This window comes from Etheostoma cragini, chromosome 8, assembly GCF_013103735.1.
Source record: "Etheostoma cragini isolate CJK2018 chromosome 8, CSU_Ecrag_1.0, whole genome shotgun sequence".
NCBI lineage: Eukaryota > Metazoa > Chordata > Actinopteri > Perciformes > Percidae > Etheostoma > Etheostoma cragini.
Genome location: NC_048414.1, coordinates 27,957,340 through 27,977,950, shown reverse-complemented (window position 1 = coordinate 27,977,950; position 20,611 = coordinate 27,957,340). Strand labels below are relative to the sequence as shown.

Below are 20,611 nucleotides of genomic sequence, written 5' to 3'. Positions count from 1 at the left end.
ACATCCTACTGTACTCAACTTTCATCTCTTTTGTTTTATTCTTCTGATTGGAGGCAATTTATTCCATATTTTAAAATCTGATGTAGAAGAAATTAAAATAGTGTATATTATGGCCTTCAGTTAGATTTAGTCTTCGTAAGGTCCATGTTGGTGACCAGGTTGACCAGTTTCCTGTGTAGTGTGTGTGACTGATAATTTATTTGGTGTTGCACATATGTGGAAGTGTAATGTGTGTTTTTAATAGACACAGTTTCACCTTACACCATGTACTGTATATCATTACTCAGTTTGTTTTCTCTATCTACAAATCCTTATCCTCTGCCTCATGTCTGTTTTTTTTCAAATTTGTAATATATCTTTTGTAATTATTATTTTTTTGAACCCCTTATTGAGCTGCACTAGTGGCATGGCCCAACAATCCTGTCCTTCAATACTGAAAAAGTGTTAACTGTTAAATATTTCATCACAACCACGACCTTTACCGAGTCTTAACCAAAGTGTTTTCATGGCGTCATTTACATTAACACACACGAGGCTCAGGGCGTGAAGTCTAGGTCTAACGTAAAATTATTTTCATTGTTGATTAATCTGTTGATTATTTCATTGATGCATCAATTCTTTGTTAGTTCTCTATAATGTCCAGAAATGGTTAAATGTGGATCAGTGTTTCCCAAAGTCCTGATGTCTTGTTTTGTCCACAACTCAAAGATATTCAGGATCACTAGTGATCACTGATGCAGTTGTAAGAGAGTTAATGATACGGTATTAGATTGGGCTCGGCATTGTGTTAATATTTTATTGATATCATATAAACGAGACTACATATCATCTTAGATTTAGGTTATTGTAAAATGGTATGAGTGGAGTCTTTTCCTGGTCCTAAAGGCGGCCTTACAGTAAAGTGATGTCCTTACCTGAACTTACCAGACTGTTCCAGATGTTCTGTTTTTTTGCCTTACTCTTTAAATCCTTCTCACTGATGATTATTTTTCAAAACTCTCATTAAATAAATGAGTTTAAATATTCTGTGAATGTACAATAATCTTGCTGCAATATCAATATTGAGGTATTTGTTCAAACATATTGTGATATTTGATTTTCTCCATATCCTCCAGCTCTAGTTTTAGATGAAGAGGAACCAACAGATCATTTTAGATTATAAAGTGCAACACAGATTTAATAATACAATCTTTTCATAAATTTAGACTCCTTAATGAATAGTTACAAAGTACTACATTGTAATCCACACTTCTTATTTCCAGCAGTCCCATTTAGCAGTTTCTAATACTCTGTTATCTAAAGAGAACTTGTGCTACTCTAACATTTGTAGAGAATTCTGTTTCAGATGTTGAGGCTGGTTTCAATAACCTGACTGAGGAGAGCGATGACCTGAAGAGGAAGCTGAATAACTTAGGTAAGTGTGATGATGAATTCAATAATCAGAGTTTGGATCTAGAAGCGTGAAAGTCTAATAATATGTATGTGGACCTCCCACTCCCTACCGCGTAAATGTTAAAACCGCCCGCCCCTGAAAGATTTGTGTTGGATCTGAAAATCACCGGCAGCTTGCACACAAATTCTTTTATGTATGTGTGTATGCATGTGTGAATGGTGAATGGTTCCTTTACTATGTAAAAGCGCTCTGAAGAGTTTTTAACACTAAAGCGCTATATGAATACAGTCCACTTCCATTAATGGATATTACCATACAGCAGGTTGTACGCATGTTTCTGTTTCAAACCACTCCCCCAAACTCTCAGGATTAGTTGAAGCATTACATCATTATACATTACTTATTATAAGCTTAGAAAGAAAACAAAAAGACAATTAGACATGTATTTATATTTTCCCACTACTCAAAAAGCCCATGCGTCAAACAAAATCCTGGTTTACGAAAACCTGCTCTCCCTTTTCTTGATTCACTTAGAAGGTTTCGTAATTTCGAGAGTTTTAGTAGTACGTGAAGGCACCAGGTTTGTGTTACTTAGCAACAAAGTCTCTGTATGTGTGTGTGTGCGCGTGGTGGGTGATGTGTTTATTGCGTAAACCAGCGACGGGCATACCGAATAATAGTCCAACGTAACGTTAAACGTTTTTGTGTTAACGTAGCGGCAGAGCTAACTAAAAAGCCAAACCCGAAAATTTGAGTAAACTTAAGTTATCCAAGCTTGTCTCATGTTCTAATATCTCAGCGTAACAGCACACAGCACCACCGGTACCGTAAGTCTCACCTTAGCTAGCGGTAGGTAGCTTCACCCACCAACAAGCCAGCCGGGACATTTGGCTAACGTTATTTCCGTTAGCAAACGGAACATAACGTTAAGTTAACATAACGAATATTAAAGCCGGTTAAATTAATTGAACTAACTTGCTAACTTAAGTACCTAAACATTGTAGAGCTAAGTTTAATGTGGAAGGAACCGCTCCGGAGAAAATAATTTAAAATATTTGGTGAGTGTGTGGGTTTAGCTAGCTAGCTTAAACGTTTGTTACCACGGGAGAACAGTGAGAGGTTCACGTTAACAGTGACTCCCAAAGAGGGGCACGGGGACCCCCAGTGGGCCTTGAGGAGAGGTGTTCCAGGGGGTCCCCAGCACGGAAAGAAAGCATTTATGTTCTCTATATTTATAAGTAACACAAATACGAATGTATGGCTAATTTTTTCCGTGGCTTTTATACACTTTGTGTCTAATATCACGGGTCCGTGGTCTAATTTGTGTCATTTTGAGGTTTCTAAGCATGAAACATATAGGGAACACTTCGTTAACATAGTGAATATTTTCACTAGACTTAAAAGTAGCTTCCTTACAAGTACAAAAAAACATGTACAATCAAAGATGGTTCAGTGATACGAGTAAAAAGTTAACCCGTGAAAAGTTCAGTTTTATTAACTTCATCAACCATGTTTCCATCCTTGTATCTGAATATACTGTAGATATAAAAAAAAACATGTTTCCATCCAAATGTTTTTTCTGTAAATAAATAAATTTGGACTGATAATGCCTCATGGAAACAGTAAAATTGTATTGCATTTCATGAATATCGACACAATGTGTGTACATTTGCTTAGATTTTCTCTTAAAGGAGAATTACTGTTGATTCCAACACGGAGCTCTTTTTCTTTTTTGTAAATTTGTAGTGCTGTCAGTAGAGAGAAAAACTAAACCAATTGGTACTTCCTACACCCATAGACCGTATATATATTATTTACATTAACGGTCTATGCCTACACCTTGTAATCCTCCGGCTAGAGTGAGCACCTAACAGGCTTAAACAGGGAAAGTTTTAAACGAGTAGATGGCAGTTAAACTACAACATAGAAAGCCTTCAAGAAGGCAAATCCACAACTGTAGCTAAGTTATTGTGACAATAGAACCTTGTCTAATTCAGATTCTCACTAAAGTCGTGATATTTCACCAGCGTGGCAGGATGAGTGGCTCTATGGCCGAGCTGGACACGGCGCAGAACAAGCTGGAACGTATCAACACTGATGACCATTCTTTCAAGGATTGTGGTGGTTTTGAGAGGGACAGTAACGTCCCCCTTTGTCCTGCAGCAGCTCCTGTATGGGGGCCTGGGGCCCATTCAGATGCCAGTCTGCTAGTTCCTCATCCTTATCAGCCAGGAATGGTTGACTCTCTCACCCAAAGGTGTGAAGTTCATTCATTCACTACACACTTTTTAAATTCATAATTTAAATACAGGATACTGTATACAGCTGCACCGTATGTGGAAAACATCTTATTGGGATTATTTTGACTGATACTGTGATTGCAATATGATTCACCATATTTGAGGGAATGATCCTTTTTGTATTATTCTCATTTTCATTGAAAAATATTACAATGATAAAAGTGAAAATGTTTATAGTGTGATTTCTGCGAGGATGTGTAACAATTATAGATGTTTTCTTTGTCTCTGCTGCACCGCAATACTTGAGTCAGAAAGGCGTGACACATGTTTTGCCTTTGACAAAAAAAACCTGCAATGTGGAAATTGCACTAGACTAGTCCATATTGCGATTTAAAAAATAAATAAAATTGGAATTAATTGTGCAGCCCTGATGTACTGTCTCAATTGTTTTTACATGATTTTACAGGTGGATGTCTCAAAATTGTCAGAAAATGGGGATCAGCGTTTACTGACTCACTACCATCTTAAACCAATGAATTGATTAACCAAGTGATTAGTGATTGATTTAATTTATGAATTGACAATTAATGGATGAATCTCTGTAGCTCTAGACTAATTGATGAATGCCTTGCAGGTTCCACTGTACACGTCAGTCCCCTCAGTGTCAGCTGATGTACCCAGACTTCCTGTTGGAGCCCCACGCCAGTCAGTACCAGCTCCTCAGCGGGTGAGTCCACCTGGAGGAGCACGCTGGAGAGCTTTCACTGAATAACTTACACAAAATGGCATGTACCAGTGAACATGTGGTAACCAACAAATGATAAAATGTGGGTTCGGAATAAACTTTTCTTCCACCAGCCAAATGGCAAGTAAATGTTCAAATGTTGCCAACCACTCAATAAATTAACATAGTTTTTTAGGCTGATGACTTTTATTTTACCAGACTTTGGCTGGTAGTTGGTGATAATTGTAAACCCATCAGAAACTTTTGAACCCCATTTATTTATTTTTCTCTAGATTTTGCTTTGCATCCCCTCAGTCTGCTGATCAAGATCTACCTTTTTAGACAGACGTTTGGCTGACCTGTCAAGTCTTTTTTATGTCATTTGTGATTTTATCTGTGAATAGCACTTCATAAATACACTTTCTTGACTTTTTGACTTACTTTACTTTTGCACCATCTGGTGGCAGTATTAGGGGCACCAGGGGCACTGAAACGACAAGGGCTAAAATCAGCATAAATCCAGTTATCATTGGGAGTGTTTAAATTGCCATCAGAATAGTTTGAAAAATGCTATTGTCACATAAACAATGCTACACATCTCTTTATTTGGATACCTTCCACGAACTTAGTTAAAATCAAGTAAAGGAAAAAACTCTAATATGTTTTTTGTATTAGAGTGATACCAGTGTTGCCGGATCAGTATCAGCCATGTAAGATTTACTGACACTGAGGTCTGACCCGGCCTGAGGATGTACACACCTGTGTGGGAGGGAAATGAAAGTAAAGCGAGTTTGTTTCCTCAGGCCTGTGGCTCCTCCAGCAGACAGCAGCCATCCCTGCTCAGCGTTGGCTCCTTGGTTTGCAAACGAGCCCATTCTCTGCAGCATGATGCCAGTGAGTGTTCACAGTCATTCACCCGTTTCCAGTCATTCAAAATGTATTAATTGCTTATTTGTTTTTACCTCTGTGAATGTGTCTCGTGTGTTCTTAGGGAGACTTTCATGGCCCTTTAGCCAGTATCTGTGTACCACCGGGTATGGACCATCAGCTGTTTCAGGACGGGCCGACTGACTTTACATCCCACATCCCACAGCCTGTGAGTTCCACTGTTAGCACAGGAGAAAACACACTCCTATTTCAGTGCACTCAACGTGAAGAAACAATAGATCTTGTTGGTTTCCATGTTTTTCAATAGAGAAATAGAATGTCTGCCCATCTCCTAGTTTGTGAATCTGAGGTAATTTGAGAAATACTGTTTTGGTAGACTAAATAGACTGAAAGGGAAGCAGACACAGCCCGGGTATAAACTGAATGAGCCTACATGTTAGAAAATAACATGTACAAGATGCCTGTTACAGGTGAGCTTTTCAAATGTCTTATTTTGTCCAAGCTACAGTCTAAAACCCAAAGAGTCAGTTCTTCTATCATACATGGGACAAAAAAGCTGCCGATTGTCACATTTTAAAATCTGGAACCAGCGAACGTTTTAGTCGTTTTGTTAATATCAAATTCAACCGCAAATCTATGGTGATAGCTGCTGATTGATTTTCAAATGAACGTCACATATTGATTGCTAATGAACCAACTGTGGTCTGTGTAGGTAGTGTGTAATGTGAGTGGGGATGGCCGGGTCATGCTGGTTAACCCCTGTGAGCCCGGACCCGTGTTCCTGACCATGACTTCTGCACCAACACACAGAGACAACGGTGAGGACACCTTTACTGAGGTTACAAGCTCATTTCTCTTTGGTGTTGTGCCAGGTATAGAATGTAAAACATATTTGAGACCTTGGTTTTGCTGGTCTTCCCTGGGACCCTTCACTTTAACAGAAACGTCACAGAGCAAATAGTCCTATTTGAGATTAAAAGATCAAAATGCATTTTTATATCTTGACCTGGAATTAAGAAAAGGTTGGGGGATGATAGCTCAATGACTATGAGTTTATGTCTACAATCTCCAGAAATGCCATACAGGAATGACAGCATCGCTCAAGGGGATTTAACAGAAATAGGGCGCTTTAGCACAAGATTATAAGGTAATTTGGGTATTTATCAACCTGGACCTTATTTTCTCATGTCTAAGTGACTGATGGAAACAACAATCTTTGAAATAAGTCAGGTATTAAGAAAGACCCGGCTGTTGCCTGCTGTGAAACAAGCTGCAACGTAACGTGAATTGCGTAAATACACACTTTTTATTTCCCTCCACTAAATTTTCAGTTTTTACCGCCAACAGGCTCAATTATTAATTATTATTACTTTTTGTTAAAGAGTAAGATCCTTTTTGTTTAACATGAAACAGCCTCAAAATCCTCATCACCAAACCACTCCATGGAAATAATTTCCACTGTTCCAGCAGTCACCACTGAGCACCACAGGTGGTCTCTGTGCTGGGAGTGATACTCAATACACATCGTCCTATACTGCCAGCAGCGTTCTGTGTGCTTGTGAACGTGGGAGTTCATGCTTCCCAGAACAACTAGCAAGTACATTCTCCCCAAGGACACAAGTTCCATTCTTTGCCTTCTTGAGATTGAGAAACAGTTCACCACTGCTGTTTATCAAAACGAGTCGTGTGTACTATTTTAAGTTCATCTATATTGACATGGTATGACAACACAGCCGTCACCCATAAATGGCTCACCCAAACTGTAACTCTGTTTCGAGGTTTTTGTATTTGTTCATCGATGTTGGGCTTCTGTAGTAATTCTTTTTTCTTTGTGTTCCCCAGATGTGAGCGTGTTGAGGACTCCCAGCCAGGTAGGAAAACAATGTTTGTTCCATTTCTACCCACAAGTCAGCTATCTCGGTGGGTCATTTGCAGACTTGGCTTTATTGATCCCATCTCCATCTTTACCATGACTGAGCCATAGACTCATTAAATGTGATTGATTGTTATTCATGTAAATAATCATTACTCATATATAGCTTCCCCAGTACCACCAGACAGCGTGTCCCTTGTACGAGTCCAGAGATCAGGCAACCAGCATGCAGCAACCAGCCCCCCCAGCACAGTAAGAGCTGTGGAACTGAAGCCAAAACGGGATTGTTGCCTCCACATATATGATGACCTAATAAAAAAACTAAACATCAACTGTATATGCAAAGGGTCTAAAGCTTTGCCAAGCATGTGCTCAGTCTTGGTATCATGACACCCTTTTAGACTCCAGCAGGATCATTTACTTAGACTCATTTACATTCATATGGCAGTATATTCCACATCCTAAAGCTCAGCAGTCATCAGTAGTCTAATGGATCTGGAGACATGTGTGTCCATTGTCTGACATTTCAGAAAACAATGCACCCTGCAGACCATACTGTGGTTTTTCAAGCTGATAAACACAGTTAAGTATATTTTCATCTTTTATCGCCTGCAGAACTGCTGGAACATGCCAGTCAAAGTCCAGGAAGCCCTGCCACTGTACCAGATCTCAGTGCCTCAAACTGTGAGTACGCTATCTTATTATTTTTAAAGTGTTTTTTTTTATTGAAAATTATTTAAACTTAACAATATAAAAATGTTTCAAGTTCAATGTATAATAAGTAAACCTAAGGAAACCTTCTCTTCCAAACACTTGATGTTTTTCCATCTTTGTTCTCCAGATGACATGCATCAGCCCGATGTCACCTCGCATTTATTGTCACTTCATGCAAATCAGATGAACTGGTGCTGGGCTCGTTTATGTGTTTAGTTTTTGTTAACACTGTGTTACATTGACATTAAGGTTAACTTTACATATTTCTATTTGTCTCCTTGTCTTAAATTCACAAGAGAGGCAGACAAAAACATGTTTTTTTATTTTTTATTATATGTGTCTGTGTGTTTGTCTCTTCCAGCTACTGTGAGTGTTTTGCTAACGGAGTGATGTGCAGCGACTGTGATTGCTCTAACTGCCACAACAATGCAGACCATGAAACCAAGCGTCACCAGGCAATTAAGGTTGGCAATGCTTTTTCTGTAAACATGTTCAACTCATGAACTTCACAAATGCAACTGTACGTCTGTTTAGTGAAGTGCTTCACAGTAAGCTCTTAAGTCAGAAAATATCTCAATACAATGAAAGAAGCCACTGATAAATGGAAAGAGACACAAATAAAACCGCAAGCGGAACACACTAATATATAAAATGGCCAATCAAAACATAGGAAATTAGGCAGGCTAAGTCCCATTTATGACTCACATCTTTCAAAAACTTTCCCTTAATCCTGTGTTTAGTTCTAGGCTGCCACATATAAAAATGTGTTGAACTTAGAAGCATGTCCATCGTTGAGACCAGACAATGGCTAGGTGTGCCCACTGTGGAGTGGAGTGCACCTTAAAGCGCCCATACTATGCTCAGAACTCTGTGGGTTTAAGTCTCTGTTTTAGCTACAGAGTGAGAGACCTTACTTATATACTATCTTTGTTGGGAGTTGCACAAGATCAAGGTAAGATCATATCAGCTAGATAACTCTTTCTCCAACTTTGGTCTGTCCAAGGCTAGATTAGCTGGGAGACTTCTTCTAGTCAAGGTCCACTTGTGGAATACCTGCAGAACAGGGACAGGAAGTAGTTCTTTTGGACGTAGTGGCTTGTGATGTAGAAAGCTGTGCAGATTTTGAACAGCTCCCCCGTAGACTGAAGGCAGAGGACATTCAGATACCGTATCTCACTCAAAACAGCAGGATAGTTTTTGCTAGCATTTGCTCGCGTCATCACGTTGTACGCTCGTGATGATGTCATCACATTACGTGACATCCGGTGCAAAATAATGTGACACCATTCTATTGCGGACAAAACAACGTTCTGCTCATAGAAATGAGCATGTCTCAAAAACTGGAAGTTTTTTTAAATAACTGCTGGAGTTTTAAGTACTCTTTTGTTTATGTTTCTACATTTAGAAATCTTTTGAATGTGTTTTTGTGTTAATTTAGTCAGATGTGATGAAAACACATACGTATGATTTCATTCATTTATTTATGACACAATTCCAATACTTTTCTCATTAGTATGGTTTACTGACTTACATAACCTTTTATCTTAGGTTGTAGTGGTTTTAATGGATATAAAGCATTTGAAGATATGCCAGGAAATTACATCACAATAAGAACAAAAAACAATGAATAGTAGGCTTTGACGGACCGTTTCTATCGCAGAGTTGAAATGGTTAAAGGATGGTTAGTAATATGTTTTTCACTAGCTTTTACTGGACGATCTACCACTCTCCCCGTTTGATTCTTTCCTGAAATATGGATGCTGATTGGATTTGTATTGCCATTTTCATTAATTCTGAGTCTAGAAGTATTGTAATTAGATTAGAGTGTTGAGTATTGAGATGTTCTTTTCCTTTTATCAGAAACAAACATTGAATAAAACACTTCTAGAGACAATATATCAAGAGACATCTCTAAAAACTGATTGCTTTCCAAGAAGAATGGACATTACATGTCAGTCAGTCAGTCAGTCTGACATGTATTTAGTTTGTAAAGAAGAACACAACATTGATTTCTGCTTTCCCTCTGTTCTGCTGGAAACAGATAGGATGTTTTCGCCGTCAGCAGTATTGTATACACATTTTTTTTTTTAGCTTAATCATTGCTCAAAACAATAAATTAAAGATTTAAATTCTAGGTAAAGGATTGATTTTAAAAATGCTAGCAAAAAAAAATAATCAGGATACACAGAATTTTCTTCCCCACGCCTTGTCAATTGTTAAGTAGTAGGAGTAGTAAAGATAAGGAAAAGTACATGAAGTTTGTAATAGTGGCTTCTTGGCTCAGTATGGAGAGAGCTGCTTACTGCTGTCTGAGCTTAAGTAAACAGAGAGCATTGATTGGTCTAATTGTTGTTTGAGCCAGAGAGAGGTGTGTCACACTATCAGCGGATCTGATCCATCAGTGCTGTTACAGCTGTTACATTGTGTTTTTGCCACTTGTGGCGACAGTGTATTGACTTAGGTTAACAGATCGGAGACTTAATCATAAGCGCCACATAACAAACACAACCATCTAAGCAACTAACCTTTGGGATTTACTGGCACAAACTGCAAGAGAACTCATGCTATAATTATCTATGTGTAATTAAAGCTCCCAAAGAAAAATCTCACTGGCTGAGATGCAATTCAAACTCGCAAAACGAGCGATAGGATAACAACGAGGATAGAGAAACAAAAGTGCTTCTGAAGGAGATGAAAGTGATTGAGATGACAAGGAACCATTCACCATCCACACACATTCACACACTGTGCCCGAGGCTGTCGTACAAGGTGCCCCCTGCTCATCAGATACACACTCACACACATTTACACTCCGGTGGCACAGCATTGGGGGAAACTCGGGGTTCAGTGTCTTGCCCAAGGATGGAACCTCCAACTTTCCGATAAGCAGGCAACCGCTCTACCACTGAGCCACAGCCGCCCACCCTTTCATTGGACGTACGTAGATTTGCCCGGAAGGATCCCGTTTCCCTGCCACTGCAAAATAGTTTTTTCCCATTAGTCACAAAGACACCTAAAAACATGTAAAAATAGGGTCCAGGTTTAAAACTGCCAAAGTTTCCCTTAAATGTGGTCGTTATGTAGTCCCGCTTAGGTCGTAACCCAGATGCCTTCAGGTCAAAGATTGCTGCCGGAAAGTCCGGAGAGGTCAAAGGTTGGCACAACAAAGGCTGCAACTGTAAACGCTCGGGCTGCCTCAAGAACTACTGCGAGTGCTATGAGGTACACACACACACACACACACACACACACGCACACACACACACACTCTGACCCTAATCTGATGTGCAAGCCATGAATTTGAAGACTTATTAAAAAAGAGACGTTGCTTTGTGCTCCTTGAGGCATTATTTTGTAAATTCTTTAGAGCTGCAAAGATTAATCTAATAGTTGGGAAATATTAAATTAGTTGTCAGCTATTCTGGTAATCCTTACCAAAAAAAAATCATTTGGAGATTTTTTATTTTTGGAAACCGGTAAACTTGTCTGATGTCAGCTTGTTAAATGTGAATGTGTTCTAGTTTCTTCCCTCCTCTGTGACAGTAACTGAACATCTTTGAGTTGTGAACAAAACAAGACATTTGAGGACTCCATCTTGGGCTTTTTTGGAAAACACTGATCCACATTTCCACCAATTTCTGACATTTTAGAGACCAAACAACAAATCCATTCATTCAGAAAATAGTCCACACATTAATCCACCATGAAAATAATTTGTAAATTTGTTTGTACAAAATTACCCGTTTCAGACGTTTTTTCCCAGAATGAGTTTGACTGTTCTGTCTGTGTGCAGGCCAACATCATGTGTACCTCCAGCTGTAAATGTGTTGACTGTAGAAACTATGACGACGGCTTAGAAATGGGCTTCAAAGAGAACAAGTGAGTCAGTCAACTTTCAGCAGATTAATTATTCACTGATTAGCTATTTCACATGATTGAATATTTACATTATGGACAAAGAAATGTTTAAAATTGAAACAATTGAGTTATAGTTGCTTGTTTGAATATTTAGAGTTTTTGTGTGTAGATGGCCTATGTCAGTGATAACCCCAGCTGTGGTGGAGGCTGCGTGCAGCTGCCTGCTGGCCCAGGCTGAGGAGGCTGAGACGGAGGCCCATAGCCCCGCCCGGGCTGAGCACATGGTTCTGGACGAGTTCGGACACTGTCTCGCACAGATTGTCAAGGCCATGTTCAAGTAAACGCACACTGACACTTTGGAGCCACACTGTGGGTTTGGGTCTAGGTTTTACTTCAGAACCCTAACCGCTTAGCATCCAAGAAAAACAGCTGGACCACCAGGGGTATTTGAACCCATGCATTGGGGTTTGGAAGGCTTCACAGATTACTTCTACTATTTAATGTTTGTAGTTTTAAAGCTGTCATGTGACAGCAGCATTACACAAAACAATGACTACAGCTTACAAAATTGCTTAATTTTACAACATCTGCCGTGCTGGTAATGTCATACTCAGGTTCAAATGGGTGTGTTCCTGTGCATGGACATTTCCAATATTATTGTTTTGATGTCTGTACAGAACAAACTTATATAAAAAGATGAGTTCAGAGGAGTATTATTTTCAATTTAGTATTATTTGTGCTGTTAAAGGGACAGTTGAGATGTGTTGACGTGTGGTTGTATGAGGCACTTGCCCATAGTGAGTGTATTACTTGTGGGCTGGGGCAGCAGCTAAATGGATTTTACACACCTAAAAGATCTATACCAGTAAAAGTGTACGCTGTTATGTAGAATATTGTTAGTGCTTCACCTTGCTGTCAGACAGCCCTTTCCCTTCACAGAAATGTCTCTCCTCTCTGTCATTTGGCCATTCAGTCTCCCTCTGCAAAAGTTTCTCTTCTGTATGCTCGGCACACTCGCCGAGAATATGTAGTGCCAAAGGAAAGGGCTGTCTGATAGCAAGGTGAAGCTGTAAGGATACTTCGGAGATGTCGCTCATACAACCAGAATTAACAAACATCTCAACCTTTCCTTTAATTTTTGTATTAGTGTGTGTAATGTTGCTCTTCTGGCTCTGATTTAAATTCTGTTCATAGTGTGTGGAGTGTGGATGGACAGTTTTAGTTTCAAATGACAAAAAAATGCACTGACCAATCTTTAATGTATTCAATTGATTTACTCTTTTGTATTCAGTTTTGTTGTTGTTGTTGCAGTTGTTGTCCCATTCTTGATTTTAAAGTATATTTATTTATTTATTTATTTAGTTTTGGATAAGCTTTGAGAACAATTTTATTTAAAACAAAAATAAAATGGATTTTTAAGAGATCTTTGTTTGACTGGTCACCGTCTTTAGGGTACTATAGGAAGAGATATTTTATATGAGCTGGATCTGTTTTAGAGCTGAGGTGGGAACTACAGAACCATCTCTCCCCCAGGGTTATTTAGAGCATCAAAGACTAATATTCTTCATTCTGATACACTTTTATGCACCAATTTATTGTGGGAATATCTTTATTTATCCTATAAGGATGTAATCACATTATTACATTAAAATGATCAAATATGAATATATAGGCTACTTATTTGTGTGATCACGGGAGCGAGGAGTGGGTCAATGAAAGATGAGAAAACTCTGCATGTTCTGCAGCGTTAGTTTACTTTGCTGTCACATTACTCGACCCCGAATTTGTGAATGCAAATATCCGAATTGAAAGTTCTGTCACAAAATGATGTTGTTGTGTATCATTGCACATTTGTAAGTGGATGTATGGAGTCGGTATACTGCATGTACCTGCTTACAGTATCACGTAGACTACACCACTGGGATAGTCACTCTTCTTACATGGCGATTATCATCTATGGAATGCAAAGGACATAAAAGAAATCACTGTATGAATCGTTTTAGACTTGTTAAAAACATTTGACACCATTGACCATCATATTCTACTACTAAAACCTAAATACTTGGGACACGAGGATGAGGCACTTGGAGGTGGAAAAACATGACAGACACCACGGATCCTTTTTAACGACAATGCCAGAAAAGGGAAGGTACAGAGTTTAATTAGGGGAGTGCCTGGAGTGGAACACAGGATTGTTCTTTCAGGCACTTGACGAGACGGCAAAACGATTTCTTTAGATCACGTAACGCTCGCTCTGTGAACAGCACAACTGATTAGCATGGGCGCCTAAAGTCTTTACGTAGAGCTTTACCGGCCAGTGTAAAGCCGCTGTAAGTGCTGCTGGAGTCTAATGAATGGAAGCTAGTTTTAAGACCCTAATTATTTGATTTCTTGGATTCACACAGTGAATATTCCTTGAACGTGTTCCCCCCCACGGTCCACTGTCAGGCTAATCCAGCCACGTGAATGTGTTTAAATAGGTTTGTTTTCCTTCATATCTATATATAGTCCATGCATGTACTGAGTGCAGTTATTAAATACATGGAGTGGATGATGAAGGCTGTGGAAGACAATCAGTGGTGCTCCGCTGATACGGGGAAAGCTTTAATGAAAACAAAGAACAGCTGCAACATGAAATACCTGTCTATTACCCACACACACACACACACATTAGGTCCAACTATTGATGTTCCTTGTTGCGGATCTCGGTCCTGACGTCAGACGTGTGTTTGTGCAGTTTTTTTTAACCTCTAGTAAACAGGAGTCCCGCCAGGCCTCACAGGGAGCGGGATCGAACCTGCTGCTGATATAAGCAGCCTGAACACTGGCCCAGACACACACACATGTTGCAACTGGAGCGGCTGCTCACACCGCGGCAGACATGGTGAGTGGAAACGTCTTTTTCCTTCAGTCTGATGTATTGGGACTCCTCATCAAAGCTGTGCCTGTGCCGATTCATGTCTGCTTTCTTTAACTTGTATCGTAGCTCTGTAGAAGTTATGTTCTTGCAATTATAGAACTATCTGTTGGTTGAATGTGTGTATTATCTAGCACTTTGCTGTAGGAAATGACTGACTACTCTTAAGCAATCAAGCAATCATTACAGTGAAGATAATAGCATTTATTTGTAAACTGATTAGTAGTTACACTGATGCTAATACTTCTAATGTACTTTACTTCAATACATACAATTACTTAAGTAGTAATTATTAAAACAATTTCTTAATTGAATCATAGACCACAGCTTGAACATGTTTTGTCCACAGAAAGTTTTACATGTACACGTGTATGACATGAAGCAAACTAAGCAAGCAACTAGAAAAGCTGTGAGCATTAATATTAATTTATAGTTATATATGATACAATAGTTTGCTCTAATGTATAGATTACATTAGATTGTATACACAGGATGCTGTTGTAAATGCTATTCAAAACAGAAAAGAAATTTGAACAACAGCTGTAATTTAAAAAAATATTTAATAAAAGTAGACAGTTTAAAACAGTTTAAAATAAAATAACAATGCCATCATAATGAGAACTACAGAACCACTAATGCATCACTGTCCTCGGTGTAAACAAGCGACAGGATAATTACAGAGTTTTAAACTTTATTAATGTTGTTGTTGTCATACTCAGACACATCTACACATCCCTCTCACCAGAACTATGGAAACAATCACTTGATAGTTTATAGTGAGCAGGATAGTGGACATTTGGTGTCAACACACACGTACTGTTGAATTATCGTGGTCACGGTTTTGTCTACTCGCAGTACATTCACTAGAGGTGTGGAAATGAATCGGAAATCATATGCATCGTGATTCTTTTTCAAAACTTTTAAAATTGATTCTTTTCCTCAAAATTGATATTCTTGATTTATTTATTTTTACCAATGAACGAGCTATATGTTTTCTGTGCAGACAGTACCGCTGACGGCGACTACATCATATCGGTTTCTTCTTTACAAAGTAAATAAATGTCAGACTGACTGACTGACATGTGATGCTATAACTCCGATTTTAGACATGTCTCCTGATGTATCGATTCTAGAAGGTTTTTATTCAACTGCTGTTTCTGTTAAAGAAGGAAAAGAAAATCCCAATACTCCTCACTATCGAGTAGCAATACTTCTAGTCAAGTACAAATACTTTGTTACCTTACTTAAGGTGAACATTTGGGGTATCTATACTTTACTGGAGGAATTATTTTACAACAGACTTTTAACTTCTACTCCTTACAATTTCATGCAATTACGTTTACTTTCTTATCTTTACATTTTAAAAATTGTTGCTCATATTTCAGGTTGGCTTGTTTTCATTCTGGGTTGTCATCGTAAAAAAATAAATAAAATAAAATAAAAAAATAAATCTATACCTATAGATAGATAGATAAATCGTGCCGTAGATTGAATTTGATTGTAATTGGATGAGAAGTATAAACATATACTATTGCGACACCCTGTTGGTTTGGACGCCATCCATCGCATCTGCACATGAAACGAATCCCGTCACACTCCAGCAAGGAAATAGAAAATGGAGATTATACAGTCGCATTGGACATACAGGATTAAGTCAAAAGTGTGTTTTTTGGGGGGGGGCGGGTGTCCCAGTGGCGTGCAGTGACATAAGCTTTTGTCTTTAATGGTATTTTTCAGTTGATGCATCAACTTCCACAGAAGTATTTTTAAACCCTAGTGTCTATACTTCTACCTGAGTTATGGATGTGAATACTTTTGACAGTCGGCACCCATGTCCTGGGACAGAAGCAGATCGGCCCAGCCCTTATATTTACGTTAATGGGTTTGGACACAATATGATATGAAGTCATACTACTTTATAGCTGTTCTTTTGATAATGTTTCCTTAATTAATTCATTCATTCATTCAATCTTTATTTATTCTTGAGAGATCATTGAGCGACTGTCCTTATTTACAACTACATCGAGTCAAATTACAAAGACAGCAGAACTACAGCACGGAATACCTCATAGTAAGACAGATAAAAAGAGAAAATGAGTTGATGAATTAGTTTTATTTAATTTTGAGTTTAGTTTTATTTTAATTTAGGAAAATAAGGATGCAAAATAAAGTACAGTTATGTAAAGCAATTGCAAGTAGAAGTTTGCAGGTTTAAAACCAGATTTCTAGTGAAGTGAATTTAAGGAAGTCTGTAATTTGTTCCCCAAAAAGTTTAAGAAGTGTTTCCATGTTCACAAAGCAAAAGCCAGTCAGCAGAGTGAGCCTGATAAGGTTTCTCTGGGTGACGGACAGGTTTTATAAGGTAAACAAGGTCCTTATTTAAAAAGAGATACCAGTGAGTATTACTCTTGGAGAGAAGACCTGGTCCTGGTGGTCCTAATCCATGCCCTGCTATGTCCTGAAGCACCCTGCTACACTCTGCTATGCCCTGCTACGTCTTGTTGTGTCCTGCTACGTCCTGCTACGCTCTGCTGTGCCCTGCTGCTTCCTGCTGTGTCCTGCAGTGCCCTGCTACGTCCTACTACGCTCTGCTGTGCCCTGCTACGTCCTGCTGTGTCCTGCAGTGCCCTGCTACGTACTGTAACGCCCCGCAGTGCCCTGCTACGTCCTGTAACGCCCCGCAGTGCCCTGCTACGTCCTGTAACGGCCCGCAGTGCCCTGCTACGTCCTGTAACGGCCCGCAGTGCCCTGCTACGTCCTGTAACGCCCCGCAGTGCCCTGCTACGTCCTGTAACGCCCCGCAGTGCCCTGCTACGTCCTGTAACGCCCCGCAGTGCCCTGCTACGTCCTGTAACGCCCCGCAGTGCCCTGCTACGTCCTGTAACGCCCCGCAGTGCCCTGCTACGTCCTGCTGTGTCCTAATGTGCCTTGCTACTTAGCCTTGCAGTGCCCTGCTATGCCATGAACAACTACAACGACCATTTCTAGTGATTGTTTCATTATCTAAAAGTATGTTGAGATGACTTGTGTTGTTTGCATGTTCTTGTTCCAGAAGATAAAAGCCACAGCTGTCTGGACATGTACGTTAGTCTTGTCCCTCTTCCTAGAGTCCTGTCATGCACACAAGGTAAAACTCAGCGGCTCCTCCCACGTCCATTGTTTCCTGTGTTGCTTCCTCTAACCAAAGCTAACTCTCTCTCTCTCCACTCAGCTCAACGTCCACTGGGGGCCGCAGTCCATGATGTACTTGAAGGGCAAACGTGAGTTTAAACACGGAGCCCGCTCTGTGCTGCCGCTTTGATTAAATATTTAAAAACTGAAGGGAACTGAAGATCACCAGGTGACATCCCCACATAATTCTAGTCACAGATTAGTGTAAAATATTAGAAATAAAGATATGTATATATATATATATATATATATATATATATATATATATATAAAAATGTTGAGAAAAAAAAAGATTTTGACTCTTTGATTATTTCCACCCTCTTTTTCAGAAGGGCAAATCAACAAATCAGTGACTAACTAGGGGTAAACAAATCATAAAATATTTTCTTTATAAAAAGCACCTCACCATTCCATTCTTATTAAGCTTTAATAAGATGGGACATGACGTAATCAAAATAAGCCTAAGATCGTCTAATCACTTCTTTTTAGCTACTCCGCAGTCTCAGATGAACTTGCCATTCCTATTAGGCCCCAGGGCATTGGACTGAGGGGGGGGGACCCAGGATGTGTTGAGGGCCCAAAGAAAATGCCTTTCTAAAGGTCCCAGAATTTAAGTTCCTCCTCTACTGCCAAGATCTTTAAGTCTCGTCTTAAAACACATTTTTATTCTATGGCCTTATGATTTAGTTTAGAGACATTTGTATAGAAGTGTGTTGTTTGTATGATGATCATTGTGTCTATAATTGTATTGTTTTCCTTTGTTTTGATAACATAATACAACTTTCTACAGCACTTTGTTCAGCCTAGGTTGGTTTTAAATGTGCTCTATAAATAAATTGACTGCCTGAATAATCCTTCAGAAAAAGTACAATATGAATATCAGTGCACCAGTCTCACTCTGCTTCCTGCTGCGTTGACTGCAGACGGCCGGAGGTTTGTGTTGGAGGAGGACAGCAGTGTTTTGAAGCGAGGTCTTCAGGGCTGGTACGCCGTGCTCACAGGTACAGTACTCCTTCGCTTTGTCTCAGACCCTCATTCCACCCTCACTGCCTTAGGCCAGTTCAGACCAAAGAGACAAAACCGTTTTAGAATGTCGCAGGGATTAGCATAGTAGGGGCTCTGTACCCTATTAATTGAATGTCTGTCTGTCTGTCTGTCTGCGTACAGGAATCCGGAGGTTGCAGCCCCGGGGCTTTGGTGAGCCCAGTCACATGGTACGCTCAGAGAAAGTCCTGGTCCACTACGTCCAGCAGGACAGATGACTGAGACTGTGTGCACTCCCTGAGAAGACGCCGGCGTTGATATCACTGCAGCCACTTTCTGTTGAGTGGATGGACACAAGTGGTGCTACAACCCAACCAGACCCTCAGCCTATAAATAACTCAATATGTCACTCAGTTTTACAGTTTCCTCAGTGAATTGTTATCGTTGTATTTTTCATGCATGAATAACGTGTGTGTGTGTGTGTGTGTGCGTGTGTGTGTGTGTGTGTGTGTGCGTGTGTGTGTGCATAGCCCTGCTTGCTCTATATAAAGTAGCAGAAAAAGACTAAATGCTCTGAATAAAAGATGGAAGATGGTGTTTCCATCTTTGCGTGTGGATCTGTGGCTGCAGTGTGTCGTCCTCCTGGCCACCAGAGGGCAGCGTTGACCCTTGGATGGGATGAAACGGCAGCTCACAGTTAGTGATTCCACTCTGATGAAGGGGATTTGTGAGGAAAAGAGGGATGTTAGAGAAATGAGGAGCATATGGATGACATATTTCTATACTCATACCCCTGTATGTGGCTGTCCACTGAGCAGAATTTGTAATTAGATGTAGGGAAGTACATCATAGGCTATATCATTTTATTTATAACCATTTAATTTACCAGAAATAGAATGTCAGAGAGTCAGAAAAAGGTCACAGTATATTGTGTTGAAAACATAAAAATATTATGACATTAAATAAAGTATTTTGAAACAAAAGTCATAGTATATTATGTCAAAGTAAGTCATTGTATAGTTTTTCCATAAAAGTAGAAAAAGATCATATAGAAAAAGTCACAAAATATCATGTTATGGTACGTTGAATAAATCATTAAAAAGTCATACTATAATATGTTGATACAAGTCATAGCATAGTATGTCATCAATAGGAATTAAAAGTCACAGTTCTTTAAAAAAAAAGTCATAGTATAGTATAGTAGTATCATTAGTATAGTGTTGACATACTACACTATGACTCTAATGACATAAGTATGAGTAACGTTTACTACTTCTGTGTACTATGTGTACAGGTGTCCAGAGCTCAGGTTGGCTCCAGGGTAGTCTCTCGTGTGTCTCAGGTCCAGACCCTCCTCAACAGCGCTGTGGAGGAGGGTCTGTCTAGTCCACACAGCGTTCCTGGATGGGAGGAAAGGGTGCGCTGGCTTATTGGCATTTCTTTGAACCAATCACAGTCGTCTTGGGCGGCGCCCTGCAGAGATCTGAGGACCAGGGAACCCTAGTCCTCCTCACACATCCACCAGAGGTCAGAACACCAACACAGAGACAGAGGACGGGGACGGACATCATCTCTATCATTTTTTTCAGAAATAATTACAGGGAAAACAAATCAATTATTCTTATTTAAAAAAAAATCTTTTCTTTATTATGTTTATGATGTTGAGACGAAAAGTGATGGGGGTAACCTATTTCCTTCATGACTTTTTTTCCGATATTCTATACTAATATTTTCATGACTTTTTCCAACACATATTTGATTTTTTAAGGAATCTTTTGATATGTTATCCCACAATTCTTTTTCAAAACACTATATATTTTGACTTCTGAGGTTTTTTGGACGTACTATA

At 39.4% G+C, this 20,611-nt stretch overlaps 2 protein-coding genes across 6 annotated transcripts in view; both read left to right on the top strand.

Annotated features, from left to right (window-relative positions):
• The first annotated feature begins 1,995 nt into the window (after nucleotides 1–1,995).
• Nucleotides 1,996–20,611, top strand: part of tesmin (testis expressed metallothionein like protein) — a 26,151-nt gene continuing 7,535 nt past the window's right edge. Inside the window, exons 1-13 of one of the 4 annotated variants that reach the window (XM_034878606.1) lie at nucleotides 1,996–2,085; nucleotides 3,421–3,650; nucleotides 4,268–4,360; nucleotides 5,161–5,251; nucleotides 5,349–5,453; nucleotides 5,958–6,063; nucleotides 7,088–7,116; nucleotides 7,285–7,370; nucleotides 7,734–7,802; nucleotides 8,194–8,296; nucleotides 10,917–11,054; nucleotides 11,626–11,711; nucleotides 11,860–12,909. In XM_034878606.1, the coding sequence (XP_034734497.1) occupies nucleotides 3,430–3,650; nucleotides 4,268–4,360; nucleotides 5,161–5,251; nucleotides 5,349–5,453; nucleotides 5,958–6,063; nucleotides 7,088–7,116; nucleotides 7,285–7,370; nucleotides 7,734–7,802; nucleotides 8,194–8,296; nucleotides 10,917–11,054; nucleotides 11,626–11,711; nucleotides 11,860–12,031 (1,299 nt within the window). In that variant the 5' untranslated portion in view covers nucleotides 1,996–2,085; nucleotides 3,421–3,429 and the 3' untranslated portion in view covers nucleotides 12,032–12,909. Of the gene's footprint in view, nucleotides 2,221–3,403; nucleotides 3,651–4,267; nucleotides 4,361–5,160; nucleotides 5,252–5,348; nucleotides 5,454–5,957; nucleotides 6,064–7,087; nucleotides 7,117–7,284; nucleotides 7,371–7,733; nucleotides 7,803–8,193; nucleotides 8,297–10,916; nucleotides 11,055–11,625; nucleotides 11,712–11,859; nucleotides 12,910–20,611 lie in introns of those variants that run through there. The other 3 variants (XM_034878607.1, XM_034878609.1, XM_034878605.1) reach the window with 3 other exon arrangements.
• LOC117948781 (spexin prohormone 2-like) lies at nucleotides 14,410–19,359 on the top strand. 2 transcript variants are annotated; one of them, XM_034878643.1, is made up of 5 exons: nucleotides 14,410–14,574; nucleotides 17,660–17,734; nucleotides 17,819–17,867; nucleotides 18,702–18,779; nucleotides 18,946–19,359. In XM_034878643.1, exons 1-5 carry the CDS (start codon nucleotides 14,572–14,574, stop codon nucleotides 19,038–19,040), a joined length of 300 nt encoding a protein of 99 aa, XP_034734534.1. In that variant the 5' UTR covers nucleotides 14,410–14,571; the 3' UTR covers nucleotides 19,041–19,359. The 2 variants fall into 2 exon arrangements, with proteins under 2 accessions (XP_034734534.1, XP_034734533.1); XM_034878642.1 differs by lacking the exon at nucleotides 14,410–14,574 and having other exon boundaries at nucleotides 17,617–17,734.